Source organism: Nerophis ophidion, linkage group LG16, assembly GCF_033978795.1.
Source record: "Nerophis ophidion isolate RoL-2023_Sa linkage group LG16, RoL_Noph_v1.0, whole genome shotgun sequence".
Lineage (NCBI taxonomy): Eukaryota > Metazoa > Chordata > Actinopteri > Syngnathiformes > Syngnathidae > Nerophis > Nerophis ophidion.
Window position 1 is genome coordinate 21954686 of NC_084626.1, and position 19607 is coordinate 21974292.

The 19607-nt window shown below is 41.2% G+C and overlaps 1 protein-coding gene across 5 annotated transcripts in view; it reads right to left on the reverse strand.

Annotated features, from left to right (window-relative positions):
• Window positions 1-19607, reverse strand: part of LOC133535141 (SLIT-ROBO Rho GTPase-activating protein 3-like) — a 72258-nt gene that overhangs the window by 21092 nt on the left and 31559 nt on the right. Inside the window, exons 8-17 of one of the 5 annotated variants that reach the window (XR_009802156.1) lie at window positions 18803-18887; window positions 18366-18393; window positions 15869-15971; window positions 15309-15369; window positions 12362-12439; window positions 11968-12102; window positions 3509-3614; window positions 3215-3442; window positions 1056-1154; window positions 641-933 (exon numbers count right to left, since the gene is read on the reverse strand). Coding sequence is in view for 2 of the 5 variants with exons in the window: in XM_061874660.1 (XP_061730644.1) it covers window positions 3215-3442; window positions 3509-3614; window positions 11968-12102; window positions 12362-12439; window positions 15309-15369; window positions 15869-15971; window positions 18366-18393; window positions 18803-18887 (824 nt within the window). In the remaining 3 variants the exon portion in view is untranslated. Of the gene's footprint in view, window positions 1-640; window positions 1195-3214; window positions 3443-3508; window positions 3615-11967; window positions 12103-12361; window positions 12440-15308; window positions 15370-15532; window positions 15564-15868; window positions 15972-18365; window positions 18394-18802; window positions 18888-19607 lie in introns of all 5 variants that reach the window. The other 4 variants (XR_009802155.1, XR_009802154.1, XM_061874661.1 and 1 more) reach the window with 4 other exon arrangements.

Consider the following 19607-nt stretch of genomic DNA (forward strand, 5'->3'; position numbering starts at 1 on the left):
TGTTTAAAAAAAATAATCAAATCTTAGTGTTTAATTTATATGCAAAATAATTGAATATTAACATTATAATATAGAGGCGGGGGACAAGGCACTCCAATAAATTAAATCGACAATGCGATTTCTAACCCGGTGCGCCTAATGTACGGATTAATTTTGGTTGTGCTTACCGACCTTGAAGCAATTGAATTTGGTACATGGTATAAGGATGAGTATAACTAGTAGATAGCAGTCACAAATAAGATATACGTGCGGACTGCATGTTGACGCCCCCTGTTCAATATACTATGCCAGCAAGTACAAGTTAATAAGCAGGCCAAAACGTTAATGTTTCATTGAGAATAGAAAACATTACACATGAAAAAAATCTGTCAAAATGTTTAAGTACGACTTTTGTGAGCTACGAAGTTTGGCCCCCGTCTGTGACACAGTTTGCCAGATGACCTCAGGGTTACAGAGACCATTCATGTTTTTAAGAGCAGGCTTAAGACCCACCTTTTTGATTTCTTTTTTATGTAATATTTATACATTTTATTGAAGTCATTCGTACTTTACTTTTTATCATATTAGTTATACAAGATTTTATTTAGTTATATTTAGTTACAATATGGGCAGCAAGGTGGGGTTAGTGCGTGTGCCTCACACTACTAAAGTCCTCGGTTTGATTCCCGGGCTCAGGGTCTTTCTGTGTGGAGTTTGCATGTTCTCCCCGTGACTGCGTTGGTTCCCTCCGGGTACTCCGTGTTCCTCCCACCTCCAAAGGCATGCACCTGGGGATAGGTTGATTGGCAACACTAAATTGGTCCTAGTATGTGAACGTGAGTGTGAATGTTGTCTTTCTATTTGTGTTGGCCCTGTGATGAGGTGGCAAGTTGTCCAGAGTGTACACGCCTTCCGCCCGAGTGCAGCTGGTATAGGCTCCAGCACCCCCGCCACCCCGAGAGGGACAAGCGATAGAAAATGAATGGATGGATGGATTGATAGTTATGCTATATTTTGTGTTTTTTTAATTTTTTTTAATAATGTTTTACTTGTTTTTTATCTTTTATTTCTACTCACGGTTTTATCACTTTTACTTTCCAACGTTCTTCAGAGGGAGTCATCTTCATCAGGGGTTAGTTATCGGCTTTGCCGTGGGGGCGCTGTGGTCTAGCGTCCTGGTGGTAATGGTCTGATGAGCCCCGAGTGCAAGTGCTCCTGTGATAGTGTTTACACACCTGGCTCCTCTGTACTCAGCCAAACATTCATTTGTTCATATGTGGGTATATTAGGGCTGGGCGATATATCGATATATATATCGCGGGTTTGTCTCTGTGCGATATAGAAAATGACTATATCGTAATATTCGAGTAGACGTTCTCACGCAGCTGCGGGCATTACACTCTTCCTGTCTCCCCACAGACAAGCAGGCGCACATTCATATGTCACTTACTGTCACGTCATACGTACACGCCCTCGCCCAGCGGAGAGGTCGCGGCGTGGCTAACGTTAGCTGTGATGCTAGCGGGTTGTTGCGGAGAAAGAAGATTCGAATCTCGTAACAAATAAAGGAATAATTCATTCTCAAGAAAAACAGCACAAGGTCCATTGTCTGTCGGTGGTTCGGCTTCAAGTGGGAATATGTCGAATAGACAACTTTAATTTGTCATGTGTGGGGCACAAACATTGCTACCAGAAGTAGCATTACTGCTAATATGTAGCATAATTTGAAAAGTCACCTGCTAATAACTTTAATAAATACAGTTTTGGTAAATTGACTTAGTTGTAATTTCCTTCTGTGCATGAAAGTTTAAAAGTAGCATATACTGTATTAGTGCAGTATGAACAAGAATGTTTTAATGTAGACACATAGAATCATCGTACTGCTGTGAATATATGCATCAAGTATTCATTCAAGGCTAAGGCAAAATATCGTAATATATTTCGTATATCGCGATATGGCCTAAAAATATCGCGGTATTAAAAAAAGGCAATATCGCCCAGCCCTAGGGCATATGCGTGTGCATTTTTTTATGTATGAAAAGCTCTTTGTAAGTAAGTTTGATTAGATTCGATGAAGCCGCACCGCTTGATGGATTGTCGGCGCATTACGGCTAGATGTGCTGTGCTTAAAAATACAACTATTATAATGGAAGGACCTCAAAATGGTACCTTTTTGAGCAATTATCAGGCTTTTTGTTTCGACCTTATGCAAAACCAACTTTTCTTACTTATTGGTATCTACTGATGTGTATTGTATTGTAAATCCCGCGAACTTGCGCGCGTCCGCCATTGTAGTCTCGTTCACTGTCAATAAGCTCTTACTTTTTCTTTATCCTCCAGTTGTAGCGTGTGCATCTTCCACTGTTACCATTTCTAATACAAAGTAGCATACAGTTCTAACTTATAACTGTCAGTAGTCTTGCTATGGAAGCGCTAACAACTACTGGTGCAACAAAGATGACGGAGAAGACGCTGTCAAAGTAGAGCCATGTAAATAATATGCTGCTATTTTCACTCAACATTAGTAAAAAAAAAACATCAAAATGGGCTAATGACAGTCAGCTGTTTTGGATACAATCACTGCCAAACCGCCACCTGATGGGACAACTTTGACAAACACGACTTTTTGCTCCGTCTCATAAGAAAGGTGCAACATTATCTAATGTTTATAGTCCTTATTTAACGACAATTCATGACGTTAACTTACATGTCTTGCTTCCATTTTTGTCGGAGCCGGGCGCAATCGTGCACATGCGTAAAAAGCAACCAAGCAACTCAAAAAACATGATATAGCGTCCTCGTAGTGTGTACTGATGTTAAAGACAATATACACTTAATTGCATATGTAATATATCACTATATCGATGATTAAATGCATTATGATTTCACGAGAGATTTGCAGCAGCACACGAACGTCTGTGTGCTTTATAGAGGCACTTAAACATGCAAAATGGTTTCCTTGGCTCCTTAGTGCGTGCTGATTTCAGAAAAAATGTACACTTCACTAAGCACATGTAATACATCATAATGGACACTTCTCTTCACTTGTAATACATCACCATGTTGCTAAACATGTTGTAATTCTATGAATGTTATTTTTCAGCAGCACAGACATGCATTCACTATTTAATAATGTTCCCAGGGCTCTGTGTACATGAACAATACGGTAGTTATGTGTGTATATGACCGTGTTTGTATTTTAATTGCTTTTTAGAAATATCGTCCATGGACTCACCAGTAGTCCTGTCCTTCAGCCATGCATTTCTCATACACAGGACCTTCCACCTCCCGCTGGCTTGGGAAGATGTTCTCATGGTGGACGATGATGGTCTTAATGACCTCGTTCACGTGTGCCTGGCAGGCCACAGGATCCTGGTCGTCTGGTATAGGCATCAGTGTGGGACCGAAGCAGATCGCCAGGTTGTATGGGTCCATCATGTTTTCATCGCTGTACTGGGAGAGACTGGAGAGACAGAGTTGGTTACAGTAGGGTTACAGTACAGTTAAAGTACAGTTTCAGGTGTCTTACTGGTTCAGAAATGCAAACAAGTATCTCAGGACGATGACGACAGGCTGCTCAAGAGTGGAAAGAATCCGCTGAAGGTGGTGAGCTCGATCCGAACCAAAGTCCAGCTCTGGAAAACAACATAAACAAAAAGCAGAGCTTCAAAATATAGAAAGTATAGGAGGATGTTTACTAACCGAAAGCTACATTTAATTGCCAAATCCGCTCATTTAAATGATGTTCAGTAGGTCCCTGCTAAATGTGAGTGTTCTGATCCGAGAACACCTGCAATGAGTGAAAGTGAAGTGAAGTGAATTATATTTATATAGCGCTTTTCTCTAGTGACTCAAAGCGCTTTACATAGTGAAAACCCATATCTAAGTTACATTTAAACTAGTGTGGTTGGCACTGGTAGCAGGTGGGTAAAGTGTCTTGCCCAAGGACACAACGGCAGTGACTAGGATGGTGGAAGTGGGGATTGAACCTGGAACCAAGTTTCTGGCACGGCCACTCTACCAACCGAGCTATATCGCCCCAAAAAATGTATATTTTGAAAAGTTTGGATGATGATTCTGCGTCAAGGCAACCCCCACCAAGCCCTGTGCTTGCCTGACGTTCTCCTCCGATTTTGTATAAACAAAAACAAGGGCAGAAACTTGAGGGATTCTGGTACAAATCCAGCTTTCGCCATCCTAGTCACTGCTGTATGAATGATCAATTTTTACTCTCAAAAAAAATGTACAGCATGAAAACCAGGTAAAAAAAAATTCATAAAGAATCAAACTAAACAAAAAATAAATAAATGATATATGATGAATTAAGTGACAATATATTTAACAATATATGTTGAAACTTGTCAGGTACAAAAGTTTACCTTACTTGCATATATAAATCAACCACTTATAAATATATTTAACAATTGAACACATAATCATTTGAAAATGTATTGATTGAGGGGTGTGTGATATCTGGACAAACAAGTGGTTAGAATTAACATACAAATTGTAGAGGCTAACATGTCCTCACATGTGTTTGAATAAAAAACATTTGTTATGTAAGTAAAAGATATAGAATGTTAGCTAACAATATCGACGTTTATCTTTTTGCTGCTTGTTTGAATTTAATCCATGATTTATTGCAGCCTTAATAAGATGTCAATGAGATAAGCCAATCGATACCAGCAAGCCTTATCGCTCACCAATCAAACTCACTTTTTTGTCATCTTTATTTATTCCAATTGCCTTGGCCGTTACTCTGCCATGCCTCAGTCAGCTAGTGACTTATCCCCCTAGCTTCTGGTCTTCCGACTCTTTATGACTTTTTACCGCAGGCACAGTTTGTCTATAACAGCACCAAGCAATTACTCTCAAGATCCCCATCATATCAATTTCTTGATGTGATAAAGACATTTTAGGGCGCACTACGCAAAACAGACGTAATGTTTCTAATATTAGTACTATGGATACCATTAACAAAAATGCCTCGAGACAGCCCACTATCTATAATATGGGCTTTCTATACATCAGATCATTGTCTCCCAAAGAGCTATTAGTTAATGAGGTCATAAGAGACAACAATCTTAACCTCATTGGTCTCAGTGAGACTTGGCTAAAACCAGATGAATGTTTTCCGCTTAACAAGGCATCTCCCAACTATAAAAGTGCACATATTGCCCGTTCCCTTAAAAGGGGCTGGAGGAGTTGCACTCCAATCCAAAGAAAACCTTAACCATACCCCTAAACTAAGTAATAAATATAAATTATTTGAGGTGCTTACTATGAGGTCTTTTACACCGCTACCTGTCAATCTGGCTCTTGTCTATCATAGGATGCAGTGTGTCTCCCAAAACAACGTGACATCAGAGTATGTTAAGGTAACATGCAGAGTTCGACAGGGTTCTGTTCTTGGCCCTGCACGCTTCAGCGTCTATATGCTGCCACGAGGAGACATCATACGCAAATACAGATTTCTCCATAGTCACACAAGGCGCCGCCATTTTGCACTGATGTCATTAGGAGTGTAACGATTGATCGATACATCAATAGATTGATTTTTTTTGGATTTGTACTCAGCAAGTTTGCCTTCCAGAAGATAGGTATTGATCTAAGATAGTTTTAAAAGGGTATTCATCGACTTTATCAATACTAGAAATAGGAAAACAGTTGATTTAAGAAGAGCAGACTTTATATGAAGTTTAGCACTTTTAAAAATAAGGACGTTAAATGGAAAGTCTATTTTGCCCGTATGTGACGTCATCTAAACAAAAATGGCGGATCGCTACAGTGGCTGAGAAAGGTCACAACAAGCGCAAACGCTACAAGATAATATTAATTATTACAACACAACAGATTGATTGCAAAAGCTATAGGAAATAAAACTGACACAACACCATAATTTAAAGTCGCAACACAACTTTAAGATACAAAAGACAGGACCACCACACTCGAAGTTACCGTGGAGAAACTTAGGCGACCGCACTGACTTCCGGAACACAACAACATGTAGTGTGACACATAAAACTCAACTGGCAGACGAAGAAACGTCATTTAATCAAAAGGATGGATCAAGGAGGCTATGAAATTAGGAAGAGAGGGGCCAACACCAACAATAAAGATGATACGTGCCTCCATGCACCTAGGATATTGTCCTTCACTGGGCGATGCCAGAGCGGAAAACAAATACTGTATGAAATCGACGGGTAGCAGACAGCGACAGAACACCATGTCTGGGATCTTTATTTAGCATGTAAACCTATTCTTAAAATGTTGATTGCTGTAGTTTTATTGAAATGTGCTTGGATGGCCGCAGTACCATGATCGACTTTGTAGTTGTGTCATCGGATTTGCGGCCTTATGTTTTGGACACTCGGGTGAAGAGAGGGGCGGAGCTTTCTACCGATCACCACCTGGTGGTGAGTTGGCTGCGATGGTGGGGGAGGATGCCGGACAGACCTGGGAGGCCCAAACGCATTGTGAGGGTCTGCTGGGAATGTCTGGCAGAGTCTCCTGTCAGAGAAAGTTTCAATTCCCACCTCCAGAAGAACTTTGAACATGTCACGAAGGAGGTGCTGGACATTGAGTCTGAGTGGACCATGTTCCGCACCTCTATTGTCGAGGCGGCTGATCAGAGCTGTGGCCGCAAGGTAGTTGGTGCTTGTCGGGGCGGCAATCCTAAAATCCCTTGGTGGACACCAGCGGTGAGGGATGCCATCAAGCTGAAGAAGGAGTCCTATCGGGTCCTTTTGGCTCATAGGACTCCGGAGGCAGTAGACAGGTAGCGACAGGCCAAGCGGTGTGCAGCTTCAGCGGTCGCGGAGGCAAAAACTCGGACATGGGAGGAGTTCGGGGAAGCCATGGAAAACGACTTCCGGACGGCTTCGAAGCGATTCTGGACCACCGTCCACCGCCTCAGGAAGGGGAAGCAATGCACTATCAACACCGTGTATGGTGCGGATGGTGTTCTGCAGACCTCAACTGCGGATGTTGTGGATAGGTGGAAGGAATACTTCGAAGACCTCCTCAATCCCACCAACACGTCTTCCTATGAGGAAGCAGTGCCTGGGGAATCTGTGGTGGACTCTCCTATTTCTGGGGCTGAGGTCGCTGAGGTAGTTAAAAAGCTCCTCGGTGGCAAGGCCCCAGGGGTGGATGAGGTCCGCCCGGAGTTCCTTAAGTCTCTGGATGGTGTGGGGCTGTCTTGGTTGACAAGACTCTGCAGCATCGCGTGGACATCGGGCGCGGTACCTCTGGATTGGCAGACCGGGGTGGTGGTTCCTCTCTTTAAGAAGGGGGACCGGATGGTGTATTCCAACTATCGTGGGATCACACTCCTCAGCCTTCCCGGTAAGGTTTATTCAGGTGTACTGGAGAGGAGGCTACGCCGGATACTCGAACCTCGGATTCAGGAGGAACAGTGTGGTTTTCGTCCTGGTCGTGGAACTGTGGACCAGCTCTATACTCTCGGCAGGGTTCTTGAGGGTGCATGGGAGTTTGCCCAACCAGTCTACATGTGCTTTGTGGACTTGGAGAAGGCATTCGACCGTGTCGCTCGGGAAGTCCTGTGGGGAGTGCTCAGAGAGTATGGGGTATCGGACTGTCTGCTGGTGGCGGTCCGCTCCCTGTACGATCAGTGCCAGAGCTTGGTCCGCATTGCCGGCAGTAAGTCGAACACATTTCCAGTGAGGGTTGGACTCCGTCAAGGCTGTCCTTTGTCACCGATTCTGTTCATAACTTTTATGGACAGAATTTCTAGGCGCAGTCAAGGCGTTGAGGGGTTCCGGTTTGGTGACCGCAGGATTAGGTCTCTGCTTTTTGCAGATGATGTGGTCCTGATGGCTTCATCTGACCGGGATCTTCAGCTCTCACTGGATTGGTTTGCAGCCGAGTGTGAAGCGACCGGAATGAGAATCAGCACCTCCAAGTCCGAGTCCATGGTTCTCGCCCGGAAAAGGGTGGAATGCCATCTCCGGGTTGGGGAGGAGACCCTGCCCCAAGTGGAGGAGTTCAAGGACCTAGGAGTCTTGTTCACGATTGGGGGAAGAGTGGATCGAAAGGATAAGATCACGGGTACAAGCGGCCGAAATGAGTTTCCTCCGCCGGGTGGCGGGGCTCTCCCTTAGAGATAGGGTGAGAAGCTCTGCCATCCGGGAGGAACTCAAAGTAAAGCCGCTGCTCCTTCACATCGAGAGGAGCCAGATGAGGTGGTTCGGGCATCTGGTCAGGATGCCACCCGAACGCCTCCCTAGGGAGGTGTTTAGGGCACGTCCAACCGGTAGGAGACCACGGGGAAGACCCAGGACACGTTGGGAAGACTATGTCTCCCGGCTGGCCTGGGAACGCCTCGGGATCCCCCGGGAAGAGCTAGACGAAGTGGCTGGGGAGAGGGAAGTCTGGGTTTCCCTGCTTAGGCTGTTGCCCCCGCGACCCGACCTCGGATAAGCGGAAGAAGATGGATGGATGCTTGGATGTTGAAAATGTGACAAGAAAAGTTTTCCTCTTGTAATTTAACGTAAAGGGTTGGTTCCACTTCATGTATTTATTCATTGTTATTTACTTGCTTGTTTGTATCCATAATTAATGTATTCGTCCTTCCCTTACAAGAAATATCTGTAATAATGGAAACTTCACCTGCAGTGTCCAGTTTCCAATAATTATTTTCAAAATTCTTGATTTTTTTTTTTGGGGCTAAAAAGTTACTGAATCAATTTCTACTTAATGAATCGGTTCGGATCGAATCATTTAAAAAAAATTAGGTGGTTCCTGAATCGTATCAGCGACCACAAATATCGAATCGAATTGTTGTCAAAACAAATCGCTACACCCCTATATGTACAAATATTTTAAGCACTTATTTATAGAATATTACCTACTTGGTAAATGAGATTGTTTTCTGAGAAAAAACCATATATGGTCAACACAGCAGCATAATCTAGACCGGAGGTATGGGATAAATAATATGGGTGCCGGAAAATCTCGCATTACATTCCAATAATTATTTTTTTTTATTACGATTTTGAATTGATTCTGTCACGCCTGTAGATTATGTTTTGTTTTCTGTCATGTCTGATCATGATGGTGTACGGCCATGCTACCCTGAGCATCCCCAATCTTGTTAGTTCACAAAGTTAAGCAGTGTCTGGCCTGGTTAGTAATTGGATGGGAGACTGCCTAGGAATACTTTGAACTCTTTAAGTTCCTTTTTTTTTCACTCCCTTGTTTTGTTTCCATGGCTACCCATTGGTTTCACCTGTTGCTCATTTGGACACACGCACCTGTGTAATCATGTCCCTGTTACTTAAGCGTGTCTTTTTCTGTTTGTCGGCCTGGCGTCATTGTGATCTTGTCTTGCTCTGTGCTGACTTTATTCCTGCATTGCCATAGTTTCCTGCTTCATGCCATGCCAAGTAAGTTTTGTTTGATTTATGCTCATAGTCTGTTTATGCGTTAGTTTTGTTCCTTAGCCCAAGTTGTGCCTCCACTGTGAGCGCTTTTTGTTTGTAACTTTTTGTAGTTAAAATTAAATCATCTTTTTACCAAAACGTCATGTCCCGAGTAGTCCGTCTGCCTTCCTGGGAGAACGACCCCGCAGTAAGCTGCGTCCCCCCCATCCTGACAGATTCAAAGTACACAGGAATTGATTGATAAAGAGACGTTTTTTTTGGGCATCTCTGTGCGTACTTGCTGCACGCATACATCATAAGTCAGCAGCCAAGATTAAGCTTTTGTAACCTTTTGGGAAGGTTTTATTATCATTTATATACCAAATATATGGCGAAAGCTGGTTTAAATCGAGAATTGATTCTGAATTAAATTGTCACCCCAATAATTGGATGTGAAATGAATAGTGAGCTGTTGTATAATGCAAATCCCTAACAAATATTGGATGGACAATTATCTGGCCAAAATGAGGAATAATGACCAATAAATCTGTTGACATTAAAAAAATTTAGGTGAGATACAGTGGAACCTCGATTTACAAACCCATTTATTTGCAAACTTTTAGATGCAGCCAAGTATGCCTTCATGTGCGAACCATGTCTCTGTGTAAGAAACACTTTAAACACTCATGCCTGCCACACAAGCGGCGGCAGGGCCCTCCACTCATTTTCAATTCCTAGTCACGTCTTAGCGCTTCATTCAGTATGTGTGCCTTTTGTGTGTCTTTTTTCCTCTTTAGACAAGTTTTGTCCATTTTGCTAACTCAGTGTGAGTCCCAAAAAGCCAACAAATTAACATAGAAAAAAAGAAACTACGAGTTAAAAAAAAGACCATTTGCGAGGAATACTGTACATTAATGGCACTCGCAAGGAGAAGGAAGGATTGACATGCAGGCTCTGTCCTACAGAAAGTTTTAATTGTGAAGAGAACAGACTTTTCTGAAAAATGATGCCAGGGAGGAAAAGACACTACAGGCACTGAACCCCCAGTCTTTCACTCTTTCTGTCTGCTCCCTCTTCCGCAGTTCCTTGGGGTTTACTTTCTTAAATGTTTATTATTGCAGCAATATGGTGGTTAAAGTTAAGGAGTAACGTTGCTTCACTGTACAAATTATACAAACCCTGTTCAAGAACTAATTAAGTTCATCAATCGAGGTGCTGTCACAGAACTTGAGGGTTCCTAGTTTGATCCCCAGCGTTACACCCCTACACATCATATATACATATGTTTTAAAGAAGCTGCCACAAATCCAGCCACAAAGAAAAGAAAAGTAACCGCCGTGAATAGCATGGATTTACTATACTCTCATTTTAAATGACAGCAAGTTTTATTGACAGTCTGTGTAATAATGTCATAACCATCCATCTTCTTCCGCTTATCAGAGGTCAGGTCGCGGGTGCAGTAGCCTAAGCAGAGAAGCCAAGACTTTCCTCTCCCCAGCCACATGGTCCATCTCCTCCCGGGGGATCCTGAGGCGTTCCCAGGCCAGCCGGGGAGACATAGTCTTCCCAACGTGTCCTTGGTTTTCCCCGTGGCCTCCTACCGGTTGGACGAGCCACAAAAACCTCCCGAGGGAGGCGTTCGGGTGGCATCCTGACCAGATGCCCTAACCACCTCATCTGGCTCTTCTCGATCTGGAGGAACAGCGGCTTTACTCTGAGTTCCTCCCGGATGACAGAGCTTCTCACCCTATCTCTAAGGGAGAGCCCCGCCACCCGGCGGAGGAAACTCATTTCTGCCGCTTGTACCCGTGATCTTGTCCTTTCGGTCATAACCAAAAACTCAAGACCAGAGGTGAGGATGGGAACGTAGATCGACCGGTATAGCGAGAGCTTTGCCTTCCGGCTCAGCTCCTTCTTCACCACAACGGATCGATACAGCGTCCGCATTACTGAAAACGTTGCACCGATCTCACGGACCATTTCCCTCACTCCTGAACAAGACTCCAGGGTAGTTGAACTCCTACACCTGGGGCAAGATCTCCTCCCAAACCCATGGATGGCACTCCACCCTTTTCTGGCCGAGAACCATGAAATCGGACTTGGGGGTACTGATTCCCATCCCAGTCGCTTCACACTCGGGTGAAAACCAATCCAGTGAGAGCTGAAGATCTTGGCCAGAAGAAGCCATCAGGACCACATCATCTGCAAAAAGCAGAGCCCTAATCCTGCAGCCACCAAACCGGATCCCCTCAACGCCTTGACTGCGCCTAGAAATTCTGTCAATAAAAGTTATGAACGGAATCGATGACAAAGGGCAGCCTTGGCGAAGTCCAACCCTCACTGGAAATCGGTCCGAGTTACTGCCGGCAATGCAGACCAAGCTCTGACACTGATCATACAGTAATAATGTCATAACATTATAGGAAATATTATTTTCTAGTCTTTAATTTTCAATCTACCATTATTAGTACTTGATAAAAAACAAAACATAAGTCATGACAGGAGCTTAAAATAGAAGTAATAGTGTTCCACAAAGTAAATGGTTATATAGTAGTAACAATAATAGTAATATAGTAAAATAGGGTTTTCCTCGAAGGCAACTCACTTGTTGTGGATATGAGGTCAAGGAAATGTTCTGCTGGGAATAGCGGCTTCTCCAAACCCCTGAAGTAAAGTTTCAGAACGCCCGCCACAGAGTTGATATCATGATCGGACTGATCATCCACCAGTGGATCTTCTCCTACACACGCACACGCACACACGCACACGCACACGCACACACACACACACACTGATCTGAGTCATAACGTTGGTGTGTATTTGTGCATGTATTATTACTGTAGTGTACGGTGTCATACATTATGTATAGACCACACTGTATGTGCATACGTGCACTGAAGTAACCTTCCTTCCTTCTTTGCACTTAAGATGCATGTGAGAGACAAGGTGTGTTTTTTTTAGGCAGACAACATGAAAGGTAGACTCAAAGATGGACCAACCTCTTTCAAATGCATTTTTAATATCGTTGACTTCCACTTGGGATCCTGGAACTCTGAATATCCCTTGTTGTTGAAGACCTGAGGACAAATACAGTAATTTTAAAATAAAAAATCATCAAAATGTTAATGGGATACAAACCAGATTTTGCAAATATAAATGAAGCTTTAAAGATGGAAGTGCGGTTGTAGCGCCAGCATGACAAGCAGGATAAATGCTAGACACTGACTTACATTCCATCGGTTCAAATGATCATCTTTCAATATGATTGATTACTGTTGATCAATCAATCAATCAATCAATGTTTATTTATATAGCCCCAAATCACAAATGTCTCAAAGGACTGCACAAATCATTACGACTACAACATCCTCGGAAGAACCCACAAAAGGGCAAGGAAAACTCACACCCAGTGGGCAGGGAGAATTCACATCCAGTGGGACGCCAGTGACAATGCTGACTATGAGAAACCTTGGAGAGGACCCCCCCCCCCCCCTCTAGGGGAGGGCCTGTACTGTTGAGTCCAGTACAGGCCAAAAGTTTGGACACAGCATCTCATTCAAGGCGTTTTTTTTAAATTTCATGACTACCGTATTTCTTTGAGTAGCCGCCGGGGCGCTAATAAATTTAAAACCTCTTCTCACTCATGCGCTTATTCAAGGCATGCGGTAAAAGGAAGCAGGCGCTAATAAATTTAAAACCTCTTCTCACCCCTGCGCTTACTAATGGCATGCAGTAAAAAAATTAAGTGTGATATAAAATAAATAAATACAATTCTTCTGTGGCCACGGCCCGGTGGTTTGGGACCACTGCTCTACAACATGACATCGCATCCACCTTTACACCATGCTATCTGTGTGCCGGTCCGACGCATGCACATCGCTGCTTCTCATACGAGATTGCAATGCATACTTGATCAACAGCCATACCTTTTAAACTGATGGTTGTGATATAAACAACTTTAACACTCTTACAACTATGCGCCACACTCTGTGAACCCACACCAAACACATTTCTGGAGAACATTGGCAAGGTAACACATTATAAAGGCAACATAATAATTACCCAGACTTCCAATGTGTCACGCCTGTAGATTATGTTTTGTTTTCTGTCATGTCTGATCATGATGGTGTACGGCCGTACTATCCTGAGCATCCCCAATCTTGTTTGTTCACGAAGCTAAGCAGTATCTGGCCTGGTTAGTACTTGGATGGGAGACTGCCTAGGAATACCAGGTGCTGTTTGACCTTTGGACTCTTTAAGTTCCTTTTTTTTTTCACTCCCCTGTTTTGTTTCCATGGCTACCCATTGGTTTCACCTGTTGCTCATTTGGACACATGCACCTGTGTAATCATGTCCCTGTTACTTAAGCGTGTCTTTTTCTGTTGGTCAGCTGGCGTCATTTTGGCATGGCATGAAGCAGGAAACTATGGCAAGGCAGGAATAATGTCAGCACAGAGCAAGACAAGATCACAATGACGCCAGGCCGACCAACAGAAAAAGACACGCTTAAGTAACAGGGACATGATTACACAAGTGCGTGTGTCCAAATGAGCAACAGGTGAAACCAATGGGTAGCCATGGAAACAAAACAAGGGAGTGAAAAAAAAAGGAACTTAAAGAGTCCAAAGGTCAAACAGTACCTGGTATTCCTAGGCAGTCTCCCATCCAAGTACTAACCAGGCCAGATTCTGCTTAACTTCGTGAACAAACAAGATTGGGGATGCTCAGGGTAGTATGGCCGTACACCATCATGATCAGACATGACAGAAAACAAAACATAATCTACAGGCGTGACACAATGACTCTTGGCTATATTATACACGCGCCCCCAACCACGCCCACCTCAACCGGCGCATGGATGCATTGGAATTCTGGGTAATTCTTATGTTGCGTTTATAATGTGTTACAGAGCCACTGTTCTCCAGAAATGTGTTTGGTGTGGGTTCACAGAGTGTGGCGCATATTAGTAGGAGTGTTAAAGACAAGTTGTTTTATACCACAACCATCAGTGTGATCTGTATGGCTGTGGAACAAAACTGCTGGTTTACACATAGTAAAAGCAAAAAAACCCTCCTACGCCATTTTGGAAATGATGACAGGGGAAGCGTCACTCGTGACATCACGACTTTGACCTGTCGGTAAAAGTAAGCATGCGCTAATAAATTTGGGGAGCGAGTTTGACCCGGCAGTAATTCAAGGCAGGCGCATATTACATGCCCGGCGGCTATTCAAGGAAATACGGTATTTACATTATTGTCCATATGACACAGGACTAGTTACGGGCCACGAAAGCTCTTTGGCCTAAAAGAAAAACTCTTGAAAATGTTTATTGGATTCAGAATCATAATACCGTATTTCCTTGAATTGCCGCAGGGCATATAGTATGCGCCTGCCTTTAATTATTGCCGGGTCAAACTCGCTTCCAAAAATAATTAGCGCATGCTTAGTATTACCGCCTGGTCAAACTCGTGACACTTCCCCTGTCATCATTTTCAAAATGGAGGAGACTGATTTCAATACCGGTAATTTGAAATCGCATAAAGTGAAGAAGATTGAGAGCTATTCAGTAGGATTTAAGGTCCAAGCTTACATCACACTCAAATTTTTACTACATACCTTTGGTAAGCGCAGGAGTGAGAAGAGGTTTTAAATCAATTAGCGCCCCGGTGGCAATTCAAGGGAATATGGTAAATAAAAATCCAGGTTTTCCCAGCACTCCTTGAACATAACTTGTGTCAAATATAGACATTTATTACTGTAATAAATGTCTCTTACACTAACTGACATTCATTGACATTTACTGACATTTATTGCCATTTACATTTACTGACATTTATTTGCTATTTGCAGGTGGTCTCAGAGCGTAACCCCCACAACTCGAAGGAGGCTCTACGGTGCTTAGTGCTTAGTGGAGAAAACTTTATGGTAAGATATAAAAAGACCCACCATAGAGATTGATGTATCGGACGCAGCTTTCAACCACCACTGGTATGTGCTGCCCTGAATCCTGCAGTAACATCAAGAGCAATTGTTGTTATCATAAACATTGGAAAATATAGGTATGAATATTTCAGTATGAAAGACAAAACAATGTGTTGCTAGGATTTTAAGTGTGCACATAATGAAGGAGAAGAGGCCAAGAAATGGAACCCAGCGAGAGGACAGAGTACCTGAGTCCTGGCTCGGACATTCCGTCTTCCCCTGGGCAGAGCAGCAGAGAGGCGACAGAAACCAAAGTTAGTGAGCAAGGCAGCTCTCACTTGGAGAAAATACAAGTCTAAAAACGCCAAAGCATCCATTGATTGATGTGAGGTGCCAGGAAGGAGAACGCACGACTTTCATTTGTTACCACGATGCTGCAAATCAGCCTGAAAATGATTTTTGATATTCTTAACACAAGCAAGAAGAAGTCAGTGAGCGATTGTGTAAAAAGACAAGGCCAAAGGTCAGGAAAATAAAACCCCCCAATCACCGCCAGTGAGACACAAAGAGCAGACTGCTGATACCTGGATGAAGGCCTCCATATTGCCATTAAACAGCTTACGCCTAAAAACGGAGCGAGGTCTAATCTTCCGCATTCTCTTGGGTTTAGGGGGAAGGCGGGGGGGCCTGGGCAAAATGGTGGGGAATGGGGAGGGTTGCACGGTTGGTATGACAATGCTGAATAATAATCGTAAATATCATCAGTCAACACTGACGCCTTGATATTGGTGTTAATAATGCTGCATTCATGAAAACCAGGAATTTACGAAGTCGTCGAGGATACCCATCAAAAGTACACAAAAAAAAAATTGCTCGTAATCCGGCTATTTTATTGCAACATGTTGAACGCCAACACATTTCATTTTAACACAATTTAGACTCAATTGTGATGCAATGAAAGACCTAAATTAACCAGTAAACATAAGTATACAGTACTTTATAAAGCCAGCCCTTGTGTTACGATGTGTTGTTTCTTGCACAAATTATTAATACAGTGGGGAAGGGATTCATATGGCCCCATTCCTGGTGAATTTCACCTGAGATGAAGGTGAGGGATTAATAATTTTGCAATGCAGTCTGTTGAAGATGATAGAAAGCGCCACCCTACATAGCAAATGACTCTGTGGCAAAGTTAGAATTGCACAAAACACATTTTAAGATCTTAAACCCTCTACTGCTATCTGGCGGCTAATGTGCACCCCCCAAAATTTGTCTGTTTCATGTAAACCGCAACAAATAGCGCCATATGAATCTCCCTCCTACTGTACTTTACACATAGAAAAAAAGACAACTAGTTACTTTTGCACTGGCGCAAAAATAATTAAGTAGAATAATACCTACAGTTAGTGGAAGAATACAAAAATACCTACAGTTAGTGGAAGAGTACGTAAGCAAAGAATATGTAGTCGCATGTCCCTGCATTTTTCACTTTTGTTTGTTTTAGTCAACTTTTTCTCCTCATTATGTTTCCAAAACACAAGAATGACTTGTCTGATGGCAATGTGTCAAAGAAAACGAAAGCGAAACTGGACTTACATTGACTTCGTAGGAACAGGACTTGTACGTAGACCAAAAGGACATCGAATAAGATGCTTTTATTGTAAAATTAGCAATTTTTGTAATTTGGTTTCCAACTTTCGATGTTTCCCAGAATGCAGCATTTTTAACCAGCAGAGGCTTAGCTTAGCATTTAGCACGCAACTAAAATGGAATTACACAAATAGTAACTTAACACAATTTCTTGTACTGTCTTTACTATACTGGTGCATTTCAGTGTTATCATAAGAGAATATTTTTAAAAAGTATATTCTGTAGATTAACCCACATATTATGCAAAAATTTTAGCAAATTTTTTTGTTGGTATAAACGTAAAAACCATGACTTTCGTTACTTGCCGCCATCTTGCAAGTATGCAAACTGTTCCCATGTTAGCATACTGAAATGATATGCGATATTTTAAATAATTTTGTTTGTATAAACCTAAGAGCAATATATTTTGTTACATGGCGCTATCTTGTTAGCATTCTAGTGTAGCTGGTTTTCTAAGTACACACTTAGCTGGTTTTCTAAGTATACACTTAAAAGTATACACTTAAAAGTTATATATTTTGTTATTAGAAGTTAGCATACTAACTTTTTAAAGATATTTTGAAGGTATACACAAGAGTCTTATATTCTCTTTTTTGTAATTCTCTCTATTGCTAGGATGCAAACATTTACATGCTAACCTTTTCACCAATTTTGTAGGTATACACATACAGGTAAATGATTTTGTTACGATCTTGCTACCATTAGCATAACGGCTATTTTTAAATGTCAACATTTCTTGATTGTTTTTAACAATTTCAACATTCATTTGAAATTTCCTAATATGTTTCAGCTCTTCAAAATGTAAACAATTTCTACATTCACTCTACTTATTTATAACGTTTATTCGACATTTTACCAGCATTTCAGTGCAGCTTCAGTTTTTCAGCATTCACATATTGATCTCTACTAAAATGACTTAATCTACTTTTAAATTATAAAAGCAAATTCAGAATCTCATAAATTATCAAAAGGTTGAAGACTGTAAACTAATCAAAAATGAAGTGTAACAACTTCCGAAAGCTTTTGATTTGTCTGTAGGTTTGAGTTGAACTCCTTAAATCTAATAAGTTTTGCATGATATTTCTGTCCATTAATATTATTATTATTACATCATTAAATCATTAGATGTCGTTAGATGCGTTAGATAGATTTCTAGTGTCATGTTGCTTTATGTCAAATGTCTAAAAGTGGTACAAATTGCCTTAATTGTCAAAAAATTAATCTGTAAACTTGTAAAAGACATAAATAAAAATATATACAACATGAGCAAACAACCACAAATACAGCAAACACTTTTAAATGATGAGATAACGGTTTTAACGATAATAAAGTCGATCATGTAACTTTGTTAAAACCCGACTTGTGTTTCTATTACCAAGAACAAAGAAGAAACACCGACATTATTCCTTCTCCTGTTACGAGACATCTTACCTCGTTGTTCCATATTCTGCCCTCTCCCCTAAAAAGGAAACAAATGAGACGAGATGAGAATTACTTCAAGTTTACAGTTGATGAGTCGCTGCCAGATGGAGACAGACAGAAGTGTTATGAGAAAACAGGCGACCATTCAAAGGCCCTCAATGAGCTGAGCACTATGGCTCCATTTGTCACGCCGCCAAGCAGCGCTTATTCAGCGGTCGCCAGGGTAACGGGCACAAGGACCCCCGCTACCCTAAAGTCCCTGGCATATGACTGCTCTGTCTGCACACTGCAAATATGTGCAGAATGTAGAAATGGGAAATGATTTCATAACATTGACCTCCAATATTTACACCCTTAAACATTAATGAGATTATAATTATTACTTAGTCCCAAGTGACTACAAAACCAATGGAAACAATATGAATATTCACATTTGATAAGCTCACCTTCTCCCAGCGTCTGCTTCAGAACGTCATGCTTGGCTTGAAGTTTGACAATCAAGTTGCTGCCATTCAAGTATTCTTTGTATTTCTGCACCAAAATAAACCCAACAAAATGAAAATACTTCAATAAAGGCGTCACAAAATTTTTATCAAAATTCCAATTATTTTACCATACAAGAAATACAAAATTTTGACACTTTTAAACATGTTATTATTTGTAGAAAAGCAATGTTGTGAGAGAAAGTATTTTTTTTGCTTTAGACAAAAAAAAGACCTCTGAATGTTTAGTAAAAAAAAAAAAAAAAATACAAAATCGCAAATAAAATGTTTCTACATTTTATATAAATACACAAACGACATAAATAAGACATGACCATATGTCAAGCAAATCAATTATTCAGCAAAAGGTTTTTTTTTTTTTTTTTCAAGAGAACATTTCTACACATTCTTAAAAAAATGTTTGTCAAAAGGTAAAAATACATATAAAATATCAACATTAATCATGATGAAAATGTTGGTTGTAAGGGAATAACAATAGCAAAAATATTAACATAAAAAAAAATCAAAATTAAAAAATGTGAAAACAAAGGAAATGATATCAACATTAAAAATATTTAAAAACTTATTTTAAAAGGTAAAAAATATAGAAAAATATCAAGCTTTTTTTTGGGATCATTTAAAATCGATGTTTTAAAAGCAAAACATACTAAAACATTGAATACCAGTATAATAATATTATACAAATATTTAGCAGGTGGTAAAAATAGTCCTTCATCTCAACATTTTCTAAAATTGAAAATTCCATAGT